Consider the following 18,854-nt stretch of genomic DNA (forward strand, 5'->3'; position numbering starts at 1 on the left):
CCTGCATTGTGGTCAGAAAAGATGCTTGGAATGATTTCAATTTTTTTGAATTTACTGAGGCTACATTTATGGCCCAGGATGTGATCTATCCTAGAGACAGTTCCGTGTGCACTTGAGAAAAAGGTGAAATTCATTGTTTTGGGGTGAAATGTCCTATAGATATCAATTAGTTCTAACTGGTCTATTGTATCATTTAAAGTTTGTGTTTCCTTGTTAATTTTCTGTTTAGTTGATCTATCCATAGGTGTGAGTGGAGTATTAAAGTCTCCCACTATTATTATGTTATTGTTAATTTCCCCTTTCATACTTGTTAGCATTTGTCTTACATATTGCGGTGCTCCTATGTTGGGTGCATATATATTTATAATTGTTATATCTTCTTCTTGGATTGATCCTTTGATCATTATGTAGTGTCCTTCTTTGTCTCTTTTCAAAGCCTTTGTTTTAAAGTCTGTTTTATCTGTTGAGTATTGCTACTCCTGCTTTCTTTTGGTCTCTATTTGTGTGGAATATCTTTTTCCAGACCTTCACTTTCAGTCTGTATGTGTCGCTTTTTTTGAGGTAGGTCTCTTATAGACAACATATATAGAGGTCTTGTTTTTGTATCCATTCAGCCAGTCTTTGTCTTTTGGTTGGGGCATTCAACCCATTTACTTTTAAGGTAATTATTGATAACTATGATCCTGTTGCCATTTACTTTATTGTTTTGGGTTTGAGTTTAAACACCCTTTTTGAGTTTCCTGTCTAGAGAAGACCCTTTAGCACTTGTTGGAGAGCTGGTTTTGTGGTGCTGAATTCTCTCAGCTTTTGCCTGTCTGTAAAGCTTTTGATTTCTCCTTCTTATTTGAATGAGATTCTTGTTGGGTACAGTAATCTGGGCTGTAGGTTATTTCCTTTCATCACTTTAAGTATGTCTTGCCATTCCCTCCTGGCCTGAAAAGTTTCTCTTGAAAGATCAGCTGTTATCCTTATGGGAATCCCCTTTTGTGTTATTTGTTGTTTTTCCCTTGTTGCTTTTAATATTTGTTCTTTGTGTTTGATCCTTGTTAATTTGATTAATATATGTCTTGGGGTGTTTCACCTTGGATTTATCCTGTCTGGGACTCTCTGGGTTTCTTGGACTTGGGTGATTATTTCCTTTCCCATTTTAAGAAAGTTTTCAACTATTATCTCCTCAAGTATTTTCTCATGGTCTTTCTTTTTGTCTTCTTCTGGGACTCCTATGATTTGAATGTTGGGCCGTTTTACATTGTCCCAGAGGTCTCTGAGCTTGTCTTCATTTCTTTTAATTAGTTTTTCTTTTTTCCTATCTGCTTCATTTATTTCTACCATTCTATCTTCTACCTCACTAATGCTATCTTCTACCACACTAATCCTATCTTCTGTCTCTATTGTTATTGTTTAATCCTATCTTCTGTTATTCTACTATTTGTTCCCTCCAATTGTTTTTGATATCATTTATTGCATTATTCATTACATATTGACTCTTTTTTTTAAATTTCTTTTAGGTCCTTGTTAAACCTTTCTTGTACCTTCTCAATCCTTGTTTCCAGGCTATTTTTCTGTGATTCCATTTTGTTTTCAAGATTTTGGATCATTTTCGCTCTCATTATTCAGAATTCTTTATCAGATAGATTTCCTATCTCTTCTTCTTTTGCTTGGTTTGATGGGCATTTATCCTGTTCCTTCCAGGCCACTGCCCCTGGCCTCCGGTGGGGGTAGCTCCTCTAGGCTGCTCCTGTGCTGTCACAGCCTGGCACTCTCAGCAGCTGCCCTGCCAGGAGGAGCAACTCCACATCCAAAGGAGTGGTGGCTGTGCAGGTGCCAGAGGGCCTAGAGGAGCTATTCCACGTTCAACGTGGGGAGGGGCTGTGGTGAGGAGATATCCCTCCTCCAAGATAAGGAGCACTGGCTGCACTTTGATAGAGCAGCAGTGAAGAGATACCCCACGTCCAAGGTAAGAGAAACCCAAGTAAGAGGGTATTGCAAGATGGTATTGAAAGAGGGCATCAGAGGGCAGACACATTGAAACCATAATCACAGAAAACTAGTCAATATAATCACACTAGGACCACAGCCTTGTCTAACTCAGTGAAACTAAGCCATGCCCTGTGGGGCCACCCAAGACGGGAGGGGATGGTAGAGAGGTCTGACACAATGTGGTCCACTGGAGAAGGGAATGGCTAACCACTTCAGTATTCTTGCCTTGAGAATCCCATGAACAGTATGAAAAGTCAAAATGATAGGATACTGAAAGAGGAACTCCCCAGGTCAGTAGGTGCCCAATATGCTACTGGAGATCAGTGGAGAAATAACTCAAGAAAGAATTAAGGGATAGAGCCAAAGCAAAAACAATACCCAGCTGTGGATGTGACTGGTGATAGAAGAAAGGTCCGATGCTGTAAAGAACAATATTGCATAGGAACCTGAAATGTCAGGTCCATGAAAAACACCCTCTTCCAACAACACAAGAGAAGACTCTATACATGGACATCACCAGATGGTCAACACTGAAATCAGATTGATTATATTCTATGCAGCCAAAGATGGAGAAGCTCTATATAGTCAATAAAAACAAGACCAGGAACTGACTGTGGCTCAGATCATGAACTCCTTATTGCCAAACTCAGACTGAAATTGAAAAAAGTAGGGAAAACAACTAGAACATTCAGGTATGACCTAAATCAAATCCCTTATGATTATACAGTGGAAGTGAGAAATAGATTTAAGGGACTAGATCTGATAGATGAACTATGGATGGAGGTTCATGACATTGTACAGGAGACAGGGATCAAGACCATCCCCATGGAAAAGAAATGGAAAAAAGCAAAATGGCTGTCTCGGGAGGCCTTACAAATAGCTGTGAAAAGAAGAGAAGTGAAAAGCAAAGGAGAAAAGGAAAGATCTAAGCATTTGAATGCAGAGTTCCAAAGAGTAACAAGAAGAGATAAGAAAGACTTCCTCAGTGATCAACGCGAAGAAGTAGAAGAAAACAACAGAATAGGAAAGACTAGAGATTTCTTCAAGAAAATTAGAGATACCAAGGGAACATTTCATGAAAAGATGGCCTTGATAAAGGACAGAAATGGTATGGACTTAACAGAAGCAGAAGATACTAAGAAGAGGTGGCAAGAATACACAGAAGAAATGTACAAAAAAGATCTTCATGACCCGGATAATCACGATGGTGTGATCACTCATCTAGAGCCAGACATACTGGAATGTAAAGTTAAGTGGTCCTTAGAAAGCATCACTATGAACAAAGCTAGTGGAGGTGATGGAATTCCAGTTGAGCTATGTCAAATCCTGAAAGATGATGCTGTGAAAGTGCCACAGTCAATATGCCAGCAAATTTGGAAAACTCAGCAGTGGCCACAGCACTGGAAAAGGTCAGTTTTCATTCCAATCCCAAAGAAAGGCAATGCCAAAGAACGCTCACACTACCGCATAATTGCACTCATCTCATGTGCTAGTAAAGTGATGCTTAAAATTCTCCAAGCCAGGCTTTAGCAATACATGAACCGTGAACTTCCTGATGTTCAAGCTGGTTTTAGAAAAGGCAGAGGAACCAGAGATCAAATTGCCAACATCCGCTAGATCATGGAAAAAGCAAGAGAGTTCCAGAAAAACATCAATTTCTGCTTTATTGACTATGCCAAAGCCTTTGATTGTGTGGATCACAATAAGCTGTGGAAATTTCTGAAAGAGATGGGAATACCAGACCACTTGACCTGCCTCTTGAGTAATCTGTATGCAGGTCAGGAAGCAACAGTTAGAACTAGACATGGAACAACAGACTGGTTCCAAATAGGAAAAGGAGTAGGTCAAGGCTGTATATTGTCACCCTGCTTATTTAACTTATATGCAGAGTACATCAAGAGAAACGCTGGACTGGAAGAAGCACAAGCTGGAATCAAGACTGCCGGGAGAAATACTAAAAACCTCAGATATGCCGATGACACAAGCCTTAAGGCAGAAAGTGAAGAGGAACTAATAAGCCTCTTAATGAAAGTGAAAGAGGAGAGTGAAAAAGTTGGCTTAAAGCTCAACATTCAGAGAACGAAGATCATGCATCCAGTCCTTTCACTTCATGGGAAATAGATGGAGAAATAGTGGAAACAATGTCAGATTTTATTATTTTGGGCTCCAAAATCACTACAGATGTTGACTGCAGGCATGAAATTAAAAGACGCTTACTCTTTCGAAGAAAAATTATGACCAACCCAGGCAGCATATTCAAAAGCAGAAACATTACCATGTCAACAAAGGTCCATCTAGTCAAAGCTATGGTTTTTCCGTGGTCATGTATGGATGTGAGAGTTGGACTGTGAAGAAAGCTGAGCACTGAAGAATTGATGCTTTTGAACTGTGGTGTTGGAGAAGACTCTTGAGAGTCCCTTGGACTGCAGGGAGATCCAACCAGTCCATTCTGAAGGAGATTAGCCCTGGGGTTTCTTTGGAGGGAATGATGCTGAAGCTGAAACTCCAGTACTTTGGCCACCTCATGGGAAGTGTTGACTCATTGGAAAAGCCTGTGATGCTGGGAGGGATTGGGGGCAGGAGGAGAAGGGGACGACAGAGGATGAGATGGCTGGATGGCATCACTGACTCGATGGACATGAGTCTGAGTGAACTCCGGGGAGTTGGTGATGACCAGGGAGGCCTGGCATGCTGCAATTCATGGGGTCGCAAAGAGTCGGACACGACTGAGTGACTGAACTAAACTGATAATATCGAGCAGAGTTCTATGTGTTATACAGTAGGTCCTTGTTGGTGAACCATTTAAAATGTAGCAGTGTGTACATGTCATTCCTAAACTCCTTAGCTATCCCTTCTCCCCTCTTCCCCACCCTAGTTTCTTCTCTATGAGTCTGTTTGTAAATAAGTTCATTTGTATAAATTTTTTTTTTTTTTTTTAGATTCCACATATAAGCAATATCATATGATACTTCACTTTTCTAACTTACTTCACTCAGTATGGTAGACTTAGGTCAGTCCATGTTGCTGCAAATAGCATTATTTCATTCTTTTTAAATATTTATTTATTTTATTTTGGCTGTGCTGGGTTTTTTGTTGCTGGATGTATGCCAAGAATGGGATTGCAGGATGATATGGTAGCTCTATGTTAGTTTTTTAAGGAACCTCCATAGTTTTCTCCATAGTGGCTGTACCAATTTACATTCCCATCAGTGGTGTAGGAGAATTCCCTTCCCTCCACACCCTCTCCAGCATTTATTTGTGGATTTTTTTGACAATAACCATATTCACTAGTATGAGGTGATATCTCAATGTAGTTTTTTTCTGCATTTCTATAATAATTAGTGATGTTGAACATCTTTTCATGTGCTTCCTGGCCATCTGTATGTCTTCTCTGGAGAAATGACTATTAGATCTTCTGCCTATTTTTTTGATTGAGTTTTTGTTTTGATGATATTGAGCTGCATGAGCTGTTGTAAATTTTGGAGACTAATTCTTTGTCAGCCACATCACTTGCAAATGTTTTCTCTCATTCTGTGGGTTGTCTTTTCATTTTGTTTATGGTTTCCTTGCATCACTGACTCGATGCACATGAGTCTGAGTGAACTCTGGAGTTTGGTATGGACGGTGAGGCCTGGCGTGCTGCGATTCATGGGGTCGCAGAGTCGGACATGACTGAGCGACTGAACTGAACTGAACTGATGGTTTCCTTTTGGTGTGAAAAAGCTTTTGAGTTTAATTATGTCCCATGTGTTTATTGTTATTTTTTTATTTCCATTACTCTGGGAGGCAGATCAAAAAAAGATATTGCTGCAATTTATGTCAAAGAGTGTTCTGCCTATGTTTTCCTCTAAGAGTTTTATAGTGTCTGGTCTCACATTTAGGTCTTTAGTCTCATTTTGAACTTCGAATATTGTAATTTAATTTTTTACATGTAGCTGTCCAGTTTCCGAGTACCAGTTATTGAAGAAACTGTCTTTCCATAATTGTACAGTCTTGTCCCCAGTGTCACAGATCGATTGACCATAGGTGTGTGGGTTTATTTCTGGGCTTCCTATCTTGTTCCATTGATCTATATTTCTCTTTTGGTGCCAGTATCATACTATTTTGATGACTATAGCTTTGTAGTGTGGTCTGAAGTCAGGGAGCCTGACTCCTCCAGCTCTGTTTTTCTTTCGAGGTTGCTTTGGTTCTTCGGGGTCTTTTATGTCTCCATACCAATTTTAAGAATTTTTTTTAAAAATTCTAGTTCTGTGAAAAATGCTGTTGGTAATTTGAAAGGAATTGCATTGAATCCATAGGTTGCCTTGGGAGTGCGGTCATTTGGACAATGTTGACTCTTCCAGTCCAAGAACACGGTGCATCTCCCCATTTATTTGTGTCATCTCAGTTTGCTTCACTAGTGTCTTATAGTTTTCGAAGTACAGGTCTTCTGTCTCCTTCAGTAGGTTTATTCCTAGGTATTATATTCTTTGTGATGTGTTGGTAAATGGGATTGTTTCTTTAATTTCTCTTTCTAATCTTTCATTGCTAGTATATAGAAAAACAATAGATTTCTGTGTATTAATTTTGTAATCTATAACTTTGCCAAATTCATTGATGAGTTCTAGTAGTTTCTTAGTATCGTTAGGATTTTCTATGTATAAGTATCATGTCATCTGCAAATAGCGACAGTTTAACTTCCTTTCCAATTTGGATTCACTTTATTTCTTTTTCTTTTCTGATTGCCATAGCTAGGGCTTCCAAAACTATGTTGAATGAAAGTGGTGAGAGTGGGAAATCTTTGTCTTGTTCCTAATCTTAGAGGAAATGCTCTCAGCTTTTCACTGTGAGGATGATGTTAGCTGTAGGTTTGTCATATGTGGCTTTTATTATATTGAGATATTTTTCCCTCTATGCCCTCTTTCTGGGAGAGTTTTCCTTATAAATAGGTGTTGAATTTTGTCAAAGCTTTTTCTGCCTCAGTTGAGATTATTACGCGGTTTTAATTCTTCAGTTTGTTGATGTGGTATATCACACTGTTGATCTGCAGATACTGAGAAATCCCTGCATCCCTAGGATAAATCCCCCATGGTCATGGTGTATGATCCTATTTAATGAATTTTTGGACTCCTATTGCTAAGTGTTTTGTTGAGGATTTTTGCGTCTATGTTCATCAGTGATATTGGCCTGTAATTTTCCTGTTTTTTTGGTGATATCTTGGTCTAGGTTTGTTTTTTAAAAATATCGAACTATTTCAATATTTAGTTTCATTTTAAAATTAAAATTATTGGACAATTTTTTGCAATTTAAAATTCTTAATTAGAGGTGAGGAAAACATGAATAAGCCATTAGTTATTGACAACAAATAAAATTATCAACCATGCATTTAAAAAAGCCATGTTAAAGAGTAAAAAGTTTCAATTATACTATTTAACCAAAGGGAAATCTCCTTTACCTCCTTATTTCTAATTTATAACATTCTCATTTTGACATAATTTACACCTTTTTCACCCAATTAATACAGTGTAAACACAATTTTTCCAAATGTTAAGACTTTACCATTTATGACATATGACATAACTGTAACTCTTTAAAAGTTCCTTAAAAGAAATTTGAAATTTTAATTTTCACTGTGAACCTGTCTGATCAAAAAGTAAAGGACATCACTACCACATGAATTAAATAATGGAATAAAAAACAAAAGTGGTATCTGTATAATCAGCAAATTATCTGATAAGACATTTTAACTACTTCACAATTCTGCTTAGCACAAGTGAGAATAAACTGGTTCCAAGGTACCACAAGCCTTGGCATTTTTCCTCTTAAGCTTTAAATCATAGTATTACTCTACTCAAGTAATCTCTAAGAATATGGCAATGTTCATAAGTACAAAAATTATTATATCCAGTAGGTGGTATTCTACATAGTCAAGATAACAAGATAATTCTTTATAAAATTAGATTTTTTAAAATGCAGAGTATCTGGTAATTACCAGTATCTCAAAAGCAAAAATGAGAATAATACAGAAAATAGAAGCACTCATTGAATAATATTTTGCTTTGAGGAAACCAGAAATGATTTTATTCCAAGAAATAAGTAATAAATGATGAGATGTAACACACCATATATCTTTTAAGCCAAACCACGCTTTTCTGCTCAGAACAATTCTGATTTTTACATTCTTAATCTCCTTTGTCCAGAACAGGACCCCATTTGAAGTCATTATTTGAATAGAGTTCATAATCTAAAGCAACTTTTCTCCACAGGATGTTTTCATTTTAGTATTTATACAAAAGCTGCAAAAAGGCAAATGAAAGTCAGTTATAAGAACTTGTAGCATAATAAATGTCAATTACAGTAACTGTCAACAGACTTCTATACAGAAGCCAAAAAGTTGCTACAGTACAGGTGAAAACTAATGTGATTCCTCCATATACTCAGAAGCACTCATATTACTTCATTTAGTAATACCATCATAAGATCCAAAAAGAAACCTTAATGGGTCCTTTCAAAGATGGATAATTTTCCGAACAATTTTCCTCTGGACACACAGCCTGTACATTCCTTCAATCCTTTTTCAGTCGTTTAGCTTTTGCAATATTTTCTTGACGTTTTTGCTTCTTCTTTTGCTCCTTTTCCCTGGCCTCAATCATCCTGGCCAATTTCCAAGGCGGCACAGCACTTGCTAGAAACAGTGGAGTCAGAGCCAAAATAACTGTTGTAAGGAAGCCATTTGGGTCCTTTGCAGCCCATTCCACAACATACTCAGCCCGAGCCTTTAAATGAAACATCTCTGTGGGGGCCTTATGCTTGAGTAGTGATCTATAATTTCGTCCTGGGATTAGCAGCCAGTCACAATTTCAGATGACCTTTGGTTGGGCTGTCTTTTTCCTTAACTCTACCAATACAGTTCTGGGAGGCGGCTTGAATTCTGTATACTCCCATGCACCTCAATTTTGGACCCCGAGTGCAAGCGCCCTCCACACCAAGGAATAAATATTATTCTTCTTCCTTCCGAAAAGAATTGACCAGCCTTGATCTTCGGACCAGACCCGCGTGGCACCTGAAGCTGAGGGCGCCTCACAGCCAGCCGCACTTTCCCTTCCTTGTGTGTTCCCCTCGCTCGCTCTTCCTTCCTCACCCGCACCACTGCGGCCTCGCTTCCCTGACCCTGCACACGGGCGAGCACCGGCTGGCTGCGGGGCTCGGACAGCCGGCGGTCCCCGGGAACCAGCGGTCGTCCCCACCACACCCTGGGCTGCCGGCGCCGCGCCCTGGCCATCTCCGCTGAGCACCGGGGCGAAACAGCCGCGCCGGCTTCCACCCGCCCCTCTACATCTCACGGGCCATGGTGGGTTCGGACAGCATAAGGGTAATGGTGGCCTCATAGTCAAGTTCAGGAGTTTACTTTCCTCTGCGATTTTTTGGAACAGTTGTAGAAGGATAGGTGATAACTCTCTAAAATGTTTAATAGACTTTGCCTTCACAGCCGTCGGGCCCTGGTTTGTTGAGAGTTTTTCATCATGGTTTCAATTTCAATGCTTGTGATTGGTCTGTTCATATTTTCAGTTTCTTCCTGGTTCTGTCTTGGGAGACTATACCTTTCTAAGAATTGTGTCAATTTCTTCCAGGTTGTCCATTTTATTGGCATACAGTTACTTGTCCTAGTCTCTTATAACCCTTTGTATTCCTGTAGAGTCAGTTGTAACTTCTCTTTTTTCAAAATTTTATTGTTTGAAGCTCTCTCCCTTTTTTCTTGATGAATCTGGCTAAAGGTTTATAAATTTTATTTTTTCAAAGAACTAGCTGTTATTTCATTGATCTTTTCTGTTGTTTACTTCATCTCTATTTCATTTTATTTCTGCTCCAATCCATGATTTCTTCCTTCTACTAACTTTAGGTTTTATTTGTTATTTCTCTAGTTGCTTTAGGTATAAGTTTAGGTCATCTATTTGAGATTTTTCTTGTTTTCTGAAGATTGCATTGCTATAACCTTCCCTCTTTCAACTGCTCTTGCTATATCCCATAGGTTTTGTTTGCTTGATTGGTTTTCTGTTTTTTTTTTTTAGTTTGTTTTTGGTGATGTCATGTGACATGTGGAGATTCATCCCATAGATTTTGGGTCATTGTGCTTCCATTTTTGCTTGTCTCTAGGCATTTTTTTATTTCCTCTATGATTTCTTCAGGGACCTATTAGTTGTTCAGTAGCATATTGTTTAGCCTCCACTAAACTCCACTGTTTGTGTTTTTTACAGTTTTTGTCTTGTAATCTACTTCTATTTCTAATCTCATAGTGTTGTGGTCAAAAAAAGAGAATTGATATTTCAGTTTTCTTAAATTTATTGAGGCTCACTTTGTGGCCCAACATGTGGTCAGTCCTGGAGAATGTTCAATGTATACGCAAGAAGAATGTGTCTTCTGCTGCTTTTGGATGGAATGCTTTATAAATATCAAGTCCATCTGATCTGATTTAAGGAAGGCCTATGTTTCCTTATTGATTTTTCTGTCTGGATGATATGTCCATTGATGAAAGTGGTGCGCTAAAGTCTCCCACTATTATTGTGTTTCTGTCAATTTCTCCCTTAATGGTGGTTAGTATTTGCCTTATATATTGAGGTACTCTTGTGTTGGGTTCATAGGTACTTAAAATTGTTTTATCTTCTTGGATTGATCTCTTGATCATTATGTAGCATACTTGTCTTCTGTAACAGTCTTATTTTAAAGTCTATTTTATCTGAAATGAATATTGTTATTCCACCTTTGTTTTGATTTCCATTTGCATGGAATACCTTCTTCCATCTCGTCACTTTTAATCAGTATGTGTCCCTAGGTCTGAAATTGGTCTCTTGTAGACAGCATATATATGGGTGTTGTTTTTGTATCTGTTCAGCCAGTCTGTGTCTTTTGTCTCATGCATTTAATCCATTTACATTTAAGGTAATTATTGATACGTATGTTCCTATTGCCATTTTCTTAATTATTTTGTGTTTTTTTATAGGTCTTTTTTAGTCCTTTCCTCTTTCGTTCTTTTGTGGTTTGATGACCATCTTTAATGTTTTGTTTGTTTTTTTCTTTTTTGTATGTGTATCTCTTGTAGTTTTGGGGTTAGCTGTTGCCATGATGGTTTGATATAGCAGTCTGTATATGTACAAGGTTATTTTAAGTTGCTGGTTTCTTTCCCACCTTGAGAAGTTTCTTTAGCATTTATTGCAAAGCTGGTCTGGTGGTGCTGAATTCTCTTAGCCTTTGTTTGGCTGTAAAAATAGAATTTCCCTGTCAAATCTGAATGAGGGCCTTGCTGGGTGGAGTATTCTTAGTTGTAGGTTCTTCACTTTCATCATTTTAAATATATCATGCCAGTCCTTTCTGGCCTACAAAATTTCTGCTGGAAAACCTGATGATAACCTTATGGGAGTTCCCTTGTATGTTATTTGTTAATTTTTCCCTTATTGCTTTTAATATTTTTTCTTTTCTATAATTTTTTTTTTTTTTTCTGTTTGGTTGCTACATGTCTCAGCATGTTCCTCCTTGGGTTTATCCTGCCTGTGACTTTCTGCACTTCCTGGACTTGGCTGACTGTTTCCTTTCCCATGTTAGGGAAGTTTTCAGCCATTATTTCTTCAAATAATTTCCCAGGTCTCTTCTCTCTCTCTCTCTTCTCTTTCTGGGATTCCTATAATGCAAATGTTGGTGTGTTTAATGTTGCCCGAGAGGTCTCTTAGACTGTCTCTGTTTCTTTCCATTCTTTTTCCTTTATTCTGTTCTGTGGCTGTGATTTCTACCACGCTGTCTTCCAGGTTACTTATCTGTTCTTCTGCCTCAGTTATTTTGCTATTAATTCCCTCTAGTGTATTTTTCATTTCAGTTATTGTATTGTTCATCTTTGTTTGTTCTTTAATTCTTCTAGGTCTTTGTTAAACATTTCTTACACGTTCTCAATTCTTATCTCTGTCCTTTTTCTGAGATCTTGAGTCTTTTTCACTATCATTATTCTGAATTCTTTTTCTGGAAGATTGCTTAACTCTACTTCATTTAGTTGTTTTTCTGGGGTTTTATCTTTTTCCTTCATCTGGGACGTATTCCTCTGCCATTTCATTTTGTCTTACTTTCTGTGATTGTGGTTTCCCTCCTGCAGACTGCAAAACTGAGGTTCTTCCATCTGCTGTCTGATCTCTGATGGATGAGGCTACGAAAGAGGTTTGTGCAAGCTCCCAGGTGGGGTGGACTGATGGTAGGGCTATGTCTTATCACATTGGTTGGCAGGGCTGTGCTCCATAAAACTTTAATCTCTGTATTGGTTGGCAGGGCTGTGCTCCATAAAACTTTAATCTCTGTCTGCTGATGGGTGGGGCTGTGTTCCCTTCCTATTGGTTTGGCCTGAGGCAGTGCAGTACTGGAGCCCTCAGGCTGTTTTGTGGGCAAATGGTGGCCTCCTGGAGGGTTCATGCCAATTAGTACTTTCCAGAACTGCTGCTGCCAGTGTATCTGTCCCCACAGTGAGCCACAGCTACCCCTTGTCTCTGCAAGAGACTCTCCAATACTCGCAGGTAGGACTGGCCCATTCTCTTATGTGGTCACTACCTTTTCCCCTTAGATCCTGATGTGCCTGAGACTGTATGTGTGTCCTCCAAGAGTGAAGTTTCTGTTTTCTCCAGTCCTGTGGAAGTCCTGCAATCAAATCCCACTGAATGTCAAAGCCAGATTCTCTAGGGATTCCTCTTCCTGTTGACAGACACTGCACCCACCCCCGCAACCGGCTGGGAAGCCTGATGTGGTGTTCAAAACTTTCATTCCAGTGGGAGAACTTCTGAGGTACAATTGTTTTCCAGATTGTGGGTTGCCCTCCTGGTGGGTATGAGATTTGATTTTACTGTGATTATGCCTCTCCTGCCGTTTCACTGTGGCTTTTGCTTTATCTTTGGAGGTAGGGTATCTTTTTTGGTATGTTCTGGTGTTGTTTTATCAGTGGTTATTCAGCAGTTAGTTGTGATCCTTGTGTTCTTGTAAGAAGGGGTGAGCGCACCGCCCCATTTAAAAAGGACATTCATCTTGTACATGGCTGAAAAGTAAGGGGAAGCTTTTGGGGTCCTTATACAGAAGCTGGGAGCAGTTCCTTAGTCTATAGGCTGTTTTTCCAAACAACTAGATTCCATGGCCTGAGGTTGGCCTGGCTCCCTCTGGGCAGTAGCTGCCACTGCTTTATTGTGGGAGAAGCTAACACGCTTACCTTTGGACAGACACTGCAAGTCCAGGCTCCTTGTCAATAAAAGGAGCCCTGATGATTAAAGGCCACCAATGGCTAACTGGAGGCTGCCTTATTAAATACCAGCCATGACTCCCCAGAGGTAACCTTCAAAACTGGCCACACCTTCAACCCAGCTATACTGGGTTGCTGAAAGCCCCAAACTAACATATTCCTCCCTCAAAACCCTTGACCAGCTTTATGGCTGTAGGCCTGCTCTAACAGAGCAGGCCACAGAGAAGTCTGAGGAAGAATGGTTTGTTGATGGCATCAGTTTCATTAAAGATGGAGCCAGGAGAGCAGAGTATGTATTGTGAATGCCCCTAGTGTTGTGAAGCAAACCTTTGCTATCCAACACTTTGGCCCAGAGGGCTGAACTGATAGCCCTAACTGAACCTTAACTTTAGGGGAAGGAAACATTATCAATACATACACAGGTTTTGTTGTTTTACATGTTTATGCAGCTATCTGGGGAAAAAATTACATTTTTTTAAATGCAAAGAATTCCCCTGTAAAATATGGGGCTGAGATTTTATGTCTCATAGAAGCAGTTCAAAACCCAAAGCAAATACAGTTAACCAACAATCCTTGTATTTGGTATGGGAAGGGAAATTGAAAACTCTGCTTTGTTCTCTTGGAAAACTTTCTGGGGGGTGGAGTAGGAGAGAGACTTGAGAGGGAAGTGATGTATGTATACTTACAGCTGATACACACTGTTGTACAGTAGAGACCTAGCACCGCATTGCAAAGCAATTACCCTCCAATTTAAAAAGTCAAAAAGTTAATTTAAAAAGTTAAAAAAAACTTTATGGAGGGACGTTTTTATTCTCTCATGAGCCTTCTCCCTCCAGGCACACTGTTTTATGCTGGACTTTTTCGAATGCTCTGTTGTCTTCCCTACTGTGGTAAATCTGTGACTAAGACTTTCTGGTTCAAGAAGGAGACCTGGACCAATAGTTCCAGACCTTCCATTCTAAAAATGGAGACATGTCAACCTTTAACCCTGAGATTGACAAAAATATAAACCCAAGCAGAATAGCATTGTAATTTTGGCAAGGATGATATTGCCTCCCCTGTCTAGTCAACAGTTAAGGAAGCTCTCCCAATGGTAACTGATTTCCTCCCTTTCTAGGCCCTTTGTTCTCCTTTTCGCCCTTGTTTGTTTGAGCTTTTGGTTAAGTTTATGTCTTCTAGGCTCCAGCAATTTCAAGTAAGGCTCATGATGGTTCAGGGAATTTAAACCAAAGCAGTGGAAAGTGGCCCAGGTCCCTACAGGCCCTTGGAACAGTCACTGATGGACTTATATACCTCTCAGGTAGGCGAGGGTCTGTGGCCCCTGTTTATCAGGAAGAAGTTTCAGAGGATACCTTCATCCCTTTACCTTAGGAATAAGGGTGTAGAGTCTCCTGGACCTGGGACCCATTGCCGCAGTGCTTGCACCTGGACAAACATCTTCTTCAGCAACAAAATGCAGAGAAATTATAAGGGACTAAAAGTAACTGCATATATGCACAGTTGGGGCAAATTATGGACAATAAGATACGATAAGATAAAAAACCCAACTGCCCCTGAAGAGCCAGGAGCAAAACAGGGAGCAAAACCAAGGTTTCAGAAGCAAAAGCAGGATACTGTTAATTCCCCGCTGCAGTCAACCCAATAAACAGGGTGGGCAGACCACGTAAGCCACCCCTCCTGCCCAAGCTCTGGACATACCCCTACCCTCAACCCATGAAAGGAACCAGCTTGCCTCCTGTTGGGGAGCAAGCAAGGGGATCTGTTCCTTGTTTTTGCTAACACCCTGCTGTTGCGATAAAGCCTTGCCTGAATTTCTTGTCTGGCCTCTTGGCAATTTCTGTTCATTAAGGAAGACCACGAACCCTGATCAGTAACAATGGGAGTGATCTCAGGGAGTTCTGGGGTGGCTGTGGCCAGCAGTGGCTTGAAATAGGATATCAGTTCCCCAGAGTATGGATTGACCCTGGGCCATATTGATGAAAGAGCTAAGTCCTATCTAAGACCCCCAGGGATTAGTTGCTAGAGGCAGGGCCCTGGCTCTTTCTCTGCTTTGGAGAAGGAATTCAGCAAAGAGGTGGAAAGTAGGGAAACAAGTAAAGCGTTTATTGGGAGGAAAACAGTACATGTGGATAGACACAGGCCCAGGAAGGAGCCATGCATTTTGGGGGCAGTTTGAATTACTCATATGGGGGCAGTTCTTCTGGGTTTCCTCTGGCAGTCGTTTCGCTTTGTCTGAATCCATATTTGATCTGACTCAGGGCCCTCCGCTGTGTGTGCGTTCATCTTTCAACGATGATGGATTCTAGCACAAGGGTCTGGACGTTGACAGAACATACTATGATCTGGTGCCCCCTCCCTGCTCTGATCCCCGAGGAACCATTGTGCACGTGTGTAGTTTGGGAGGTCTCCTTGGCCTCAAGAATGAGAAATATGTGGTCTCTTTTTTAATCCAGGCTGGATTGCTCCTGCCATTATCTTTATTTTGAAGTACCTGTCCACCAGGGTCCATCTGTCTCCTGCCCCAGGATGGGGAGCGATGTGGCTGAACCTGGCTTTGCCTCCAGCTAGGATAAGGTGCGGTATCAGCTGCCTGCACCGACGCCCCCTCCCCTTGGGGATTATTTTCTCTAGTCTACTGGATAAACACTTGCTGAGGACCAGGAGCCACTCCTGCTCTGTGAAAGGCAAGTGGGGGTGTTTTCAAGAGTAAAAGTGCCAATGGAGAAGGGTGTTGAGCTCAGTCACTAGTCCAGAGGAGGGCTGGCCTCCCAGGTGCCATGAGCAGGTGGGCAGGAGCCAGGAGGAACTGCCAAGTAATGGGGGATGGGCCCAGCACCTCATCTCCCTGACCACAGGGCGCTTACACATTCATACTTGTACAAATTGCAGGCTTTCCCACCCCTTTGTGGAATCGGGTGGGGTTACAGGCAAGAAAGGGATTTGTCCTCAGGCTCTGGGCGAGCGCTGGAGGAGGGCCCTGCCATTTCTGTGCTTGGGCACCATTTCTAGGAGTCCTGGTCCCCAGCACCCAGCATTGCCTGTCAGGACTTTTTGGGGTGGAGGAGCTGGTGGGAGAGGCCTCTTTGGCGGGGGATGAGTTCAGACTGGGAGATGTTGGGAGTTTGTCTTCCTCATCCGTCCCAGGCAGCAGGATAGAAGGCTTGGAGTGTTCTGGTTTCTGGGTATTTCCCTATGCAGAGGTAGTTTTTCTAGGAGCAGGTGAGGCAGGGCCAGAGACTGAGACGGGGCTTGATCCTGATTAAATGGCCTCAGCTTTCCTGCAGACTAGACTCCAGCGCTGGCACGGTGGCGCTGCTCTCTGCTTGCCAATGAGCTTTGTTCACTGAAACTGGGCTTGTCTGAGCTTTCTGGAATAAACCGTCTTGTTTTGTGTTCTCGGGTTTTCACAGGCATTTTTTCTTTATGGCAGGGATAACAGTTGTTCACTTGGTTCACTTGGACTAGGGTTTAAAATTGTTTCTAACTGTGTAAGTTTAAAAGTGAATTGGTTTCAGGAAAATTATTAAATAGCAAAAGTTAAGGAGATGGTCTGTCGGTGCTGTTCATTTGGGAAGTTTGTCCTGGGTCCCCTTCCCCTCTGGCTTTGGTGAGGAGCAGCAGGAATAGGGGGCTGGGAAGGAGACAGAGTTCTGACCTAACATCTGGTAGATACAGGGCCTCTGTCAGAAATGGGGATGTCCAGGACAGGGTTGGGGAGAAGTGTGGTGGTTGGCCTTGGGAATGTGAGGTCTGAAGCGATGGAGAGGGGGAAGGGACAAGGGTAAGCAAGCTTTGGGGGGTCACACACCAGAACTGGCGGCTGGGGTTGGGCAGCTGTCAGGGTGCAGGCAGTGGAGGGTGAGGGTAGTCTTTCCAGACCGCCTCTCACCCCCCGACTGGGCTGCCTTTCTGTACCTTCTCCTGAGTGCCCCCTCAGAATCCCAGGAGAGAGTTCTCTGTGTCACACATCCGCTCAGGGACACACACCCGCCTCTGGGCTGAGAATGGGTCAGCACCATGGCTGACTGTCTTGCTAAGATTGTGTGCTGAGGGGAAGAAGGGGTATCCCAAATGAAAGCTGATACTACCATCAGAAGGGGCTAAAGGTGACACAGTCATGGAAAGAAAGAAGCCTAAGGTGGTGACATCACAGTGAAGGAAAGTCTACTGTCCCTTAATTCATTCTGTCTTGCACGCGTTCATTCATTCTATCCACTACTGGGGTGGGGTCGTAAACCTAGGCCCTGGTGTCCCTGGCAGGCCTTTAACGTGTCCCTCGTTGCAGCCTCTGGATTCCTAATTTTTCCCTTGGAAACTGGTGGTTGTCTGGCTCTGGGCCGGTTTTCCACTGCTGTCTGTGCTCCTGCAGTTATGAGTTCTACAGGGCCTGCTTGCAATTCAAACCCCCTCTGGGCACTTCTAAGCAGGTGGATTCTGCTTGTCACCCTGCTGATGGTTCAGCTGCCTGTGCTGGAGACAGCAGCTCTGGCCCCTACCTAGAAGGAGGATGGAGCCCAGCAGACCAGAAAAGGTCCGCTTTCTCTCTGGACCCCAGGCTGTGGGCCCTTCCTCCACTGTTCTTGCTTCCTACAGTGTAGAAATGCCATTTTGTGTTGGGAATACTTGCCGGCTGTCAGCTCATTTTGCCTTCCTAGAGAGTTGCTGGGATAGCCCTTGTAGGTGGCCAGTCCTTCCATCCTTCTTCAGTGGAGCTTCTTAACCTGTAGTCTAGGGAACTAGAGTTGGGGAGGTCCAAGAGCTGAGATGAGGGGGGAAAAAATCCTTCCTTTTCACTAATATCTAACTGAAACTTGGAATTTCCTTTGATTATGAATGGAGGCAGCAAAGTCTAGCAGAATTAGCAGTGTCTGTGACTGTCACAGAGAAATCAGGGATTTACATACTCACTGAAGGTGTTACAGACACTTCGAAACAGCAACTTCATGCTACCACCTCATGTCTCTGGTATTTATTAATCCAGAGACATTATTTATAATGCCTGTCTTATAACTTAATGAGTTTAATAAAGAATCCAGGTATTCCTATATCACACATTTGTATGTTTTTATATTTTGATATTTGTGTTTCCACATTAGTAGTCTTTTTATAATTCAGTATACTTTATGCCTTTTAAAACATGGCTTTAAGCAGGAGTCCTGCTTCTCCAGATGCTTAAGGATGTCTCCGACACAGAGTTTGGCAGTCCTAAAAGGCTCACCTTCTCGCCAGTCCTTTCCTTAGACACTTTGTTACTAACCAGGGTTCTTGGACCCCTTAATCAATAGAAATTGACTAGAGGCCAGACAAGAAATTCAGGTGAGACTTTATTGGGAATCCTGCTACAGCTGCTGCTAAGTCGCTTCAGTCGTGTCCAACTCTGTGCGATCCCAGAGACAGCAGCCCACCAGGCTCCACCGTCTCTGGGATTCTCCAGGCAAAAACACTGAAGTGGGTTGCTATTTCCTTCTCCAATGCATGAAAGTGAAAAGTGAAAGTGAAGTCGCTCAGTCGTGTCCGACTCTTCGTGATCCTATGGACTGCAGCCCACCAGGCTCCTCCATCCATGGGATTTTCCAAGCAAGAGTACTGGAGTGGGGTGCCATTGCCTTCTCTGCCTGCTACAGCAGGAGAGAGCAAA

At 41.8% G+C, this 18,854-nt stretch overlaps 1 protein-coding gene and 1 long non-coding RNA gene across 5 annotated transcripts in view; one reads left to right on the forward strand and one right to left on the reverse strand.

Annotated features, from left to right (window-relative positions):
- Window positions 1-18,854, forward strand: part of LOC102172703 — a 60,789-nt gene that overhangs the window by 20,571 nt on the left and 21,364 nt on the right. For 2 of the 4 annotated variants that reach the window (XR_001918383.1, XR_001918386.1), the window contains exons 2-3: window positions 12,095-12,156; window positions 12,554-12,771. This is a non-coding gene — a long non-coding RNA (uncharacterized LOC102172703). Of the gene's footprint in view, window positions 1-8,897; window positions 9,311-12,094; window positions 12,157-12,553; window positions 12,772-18,854 lie in introns of those variants that run through there. The other 2 variants (XR_001918384.1, XR_001918385.1) reach the window with 2 other exon arrangements.
- LOC102172985 (small integral membrane protein 15-like) lies at window positions 8,475-8,789 on the reverse strand. Its single transcript, XM_005682036.3, has one exon. It carries the CDS (start codon window positions 8,748-8,750, stop codon window positions 8,526-8,528), a length of 225 nt encoding a protein of 74 aa, XP_005682093.1. The 5' UTR covers window positions 8,751-8,789; the 3' UTR covers window positions 8,475-8,525.

The sequence above is a fragment of the Capra hircus genome, chromosome 7 (genome assembly GCF_001704415.2).
Source record: "Capra hircus breed San Clemente chromosome 7, ASM170441v1, whole genome shotgun sequence".
In the NCBI taxonomy this organism is placed as follows: Eukaryota; Metazoa; Chordata; class Mammalia; order Artiodactyla; family Bovidae; genus Capra; species Capra hircus.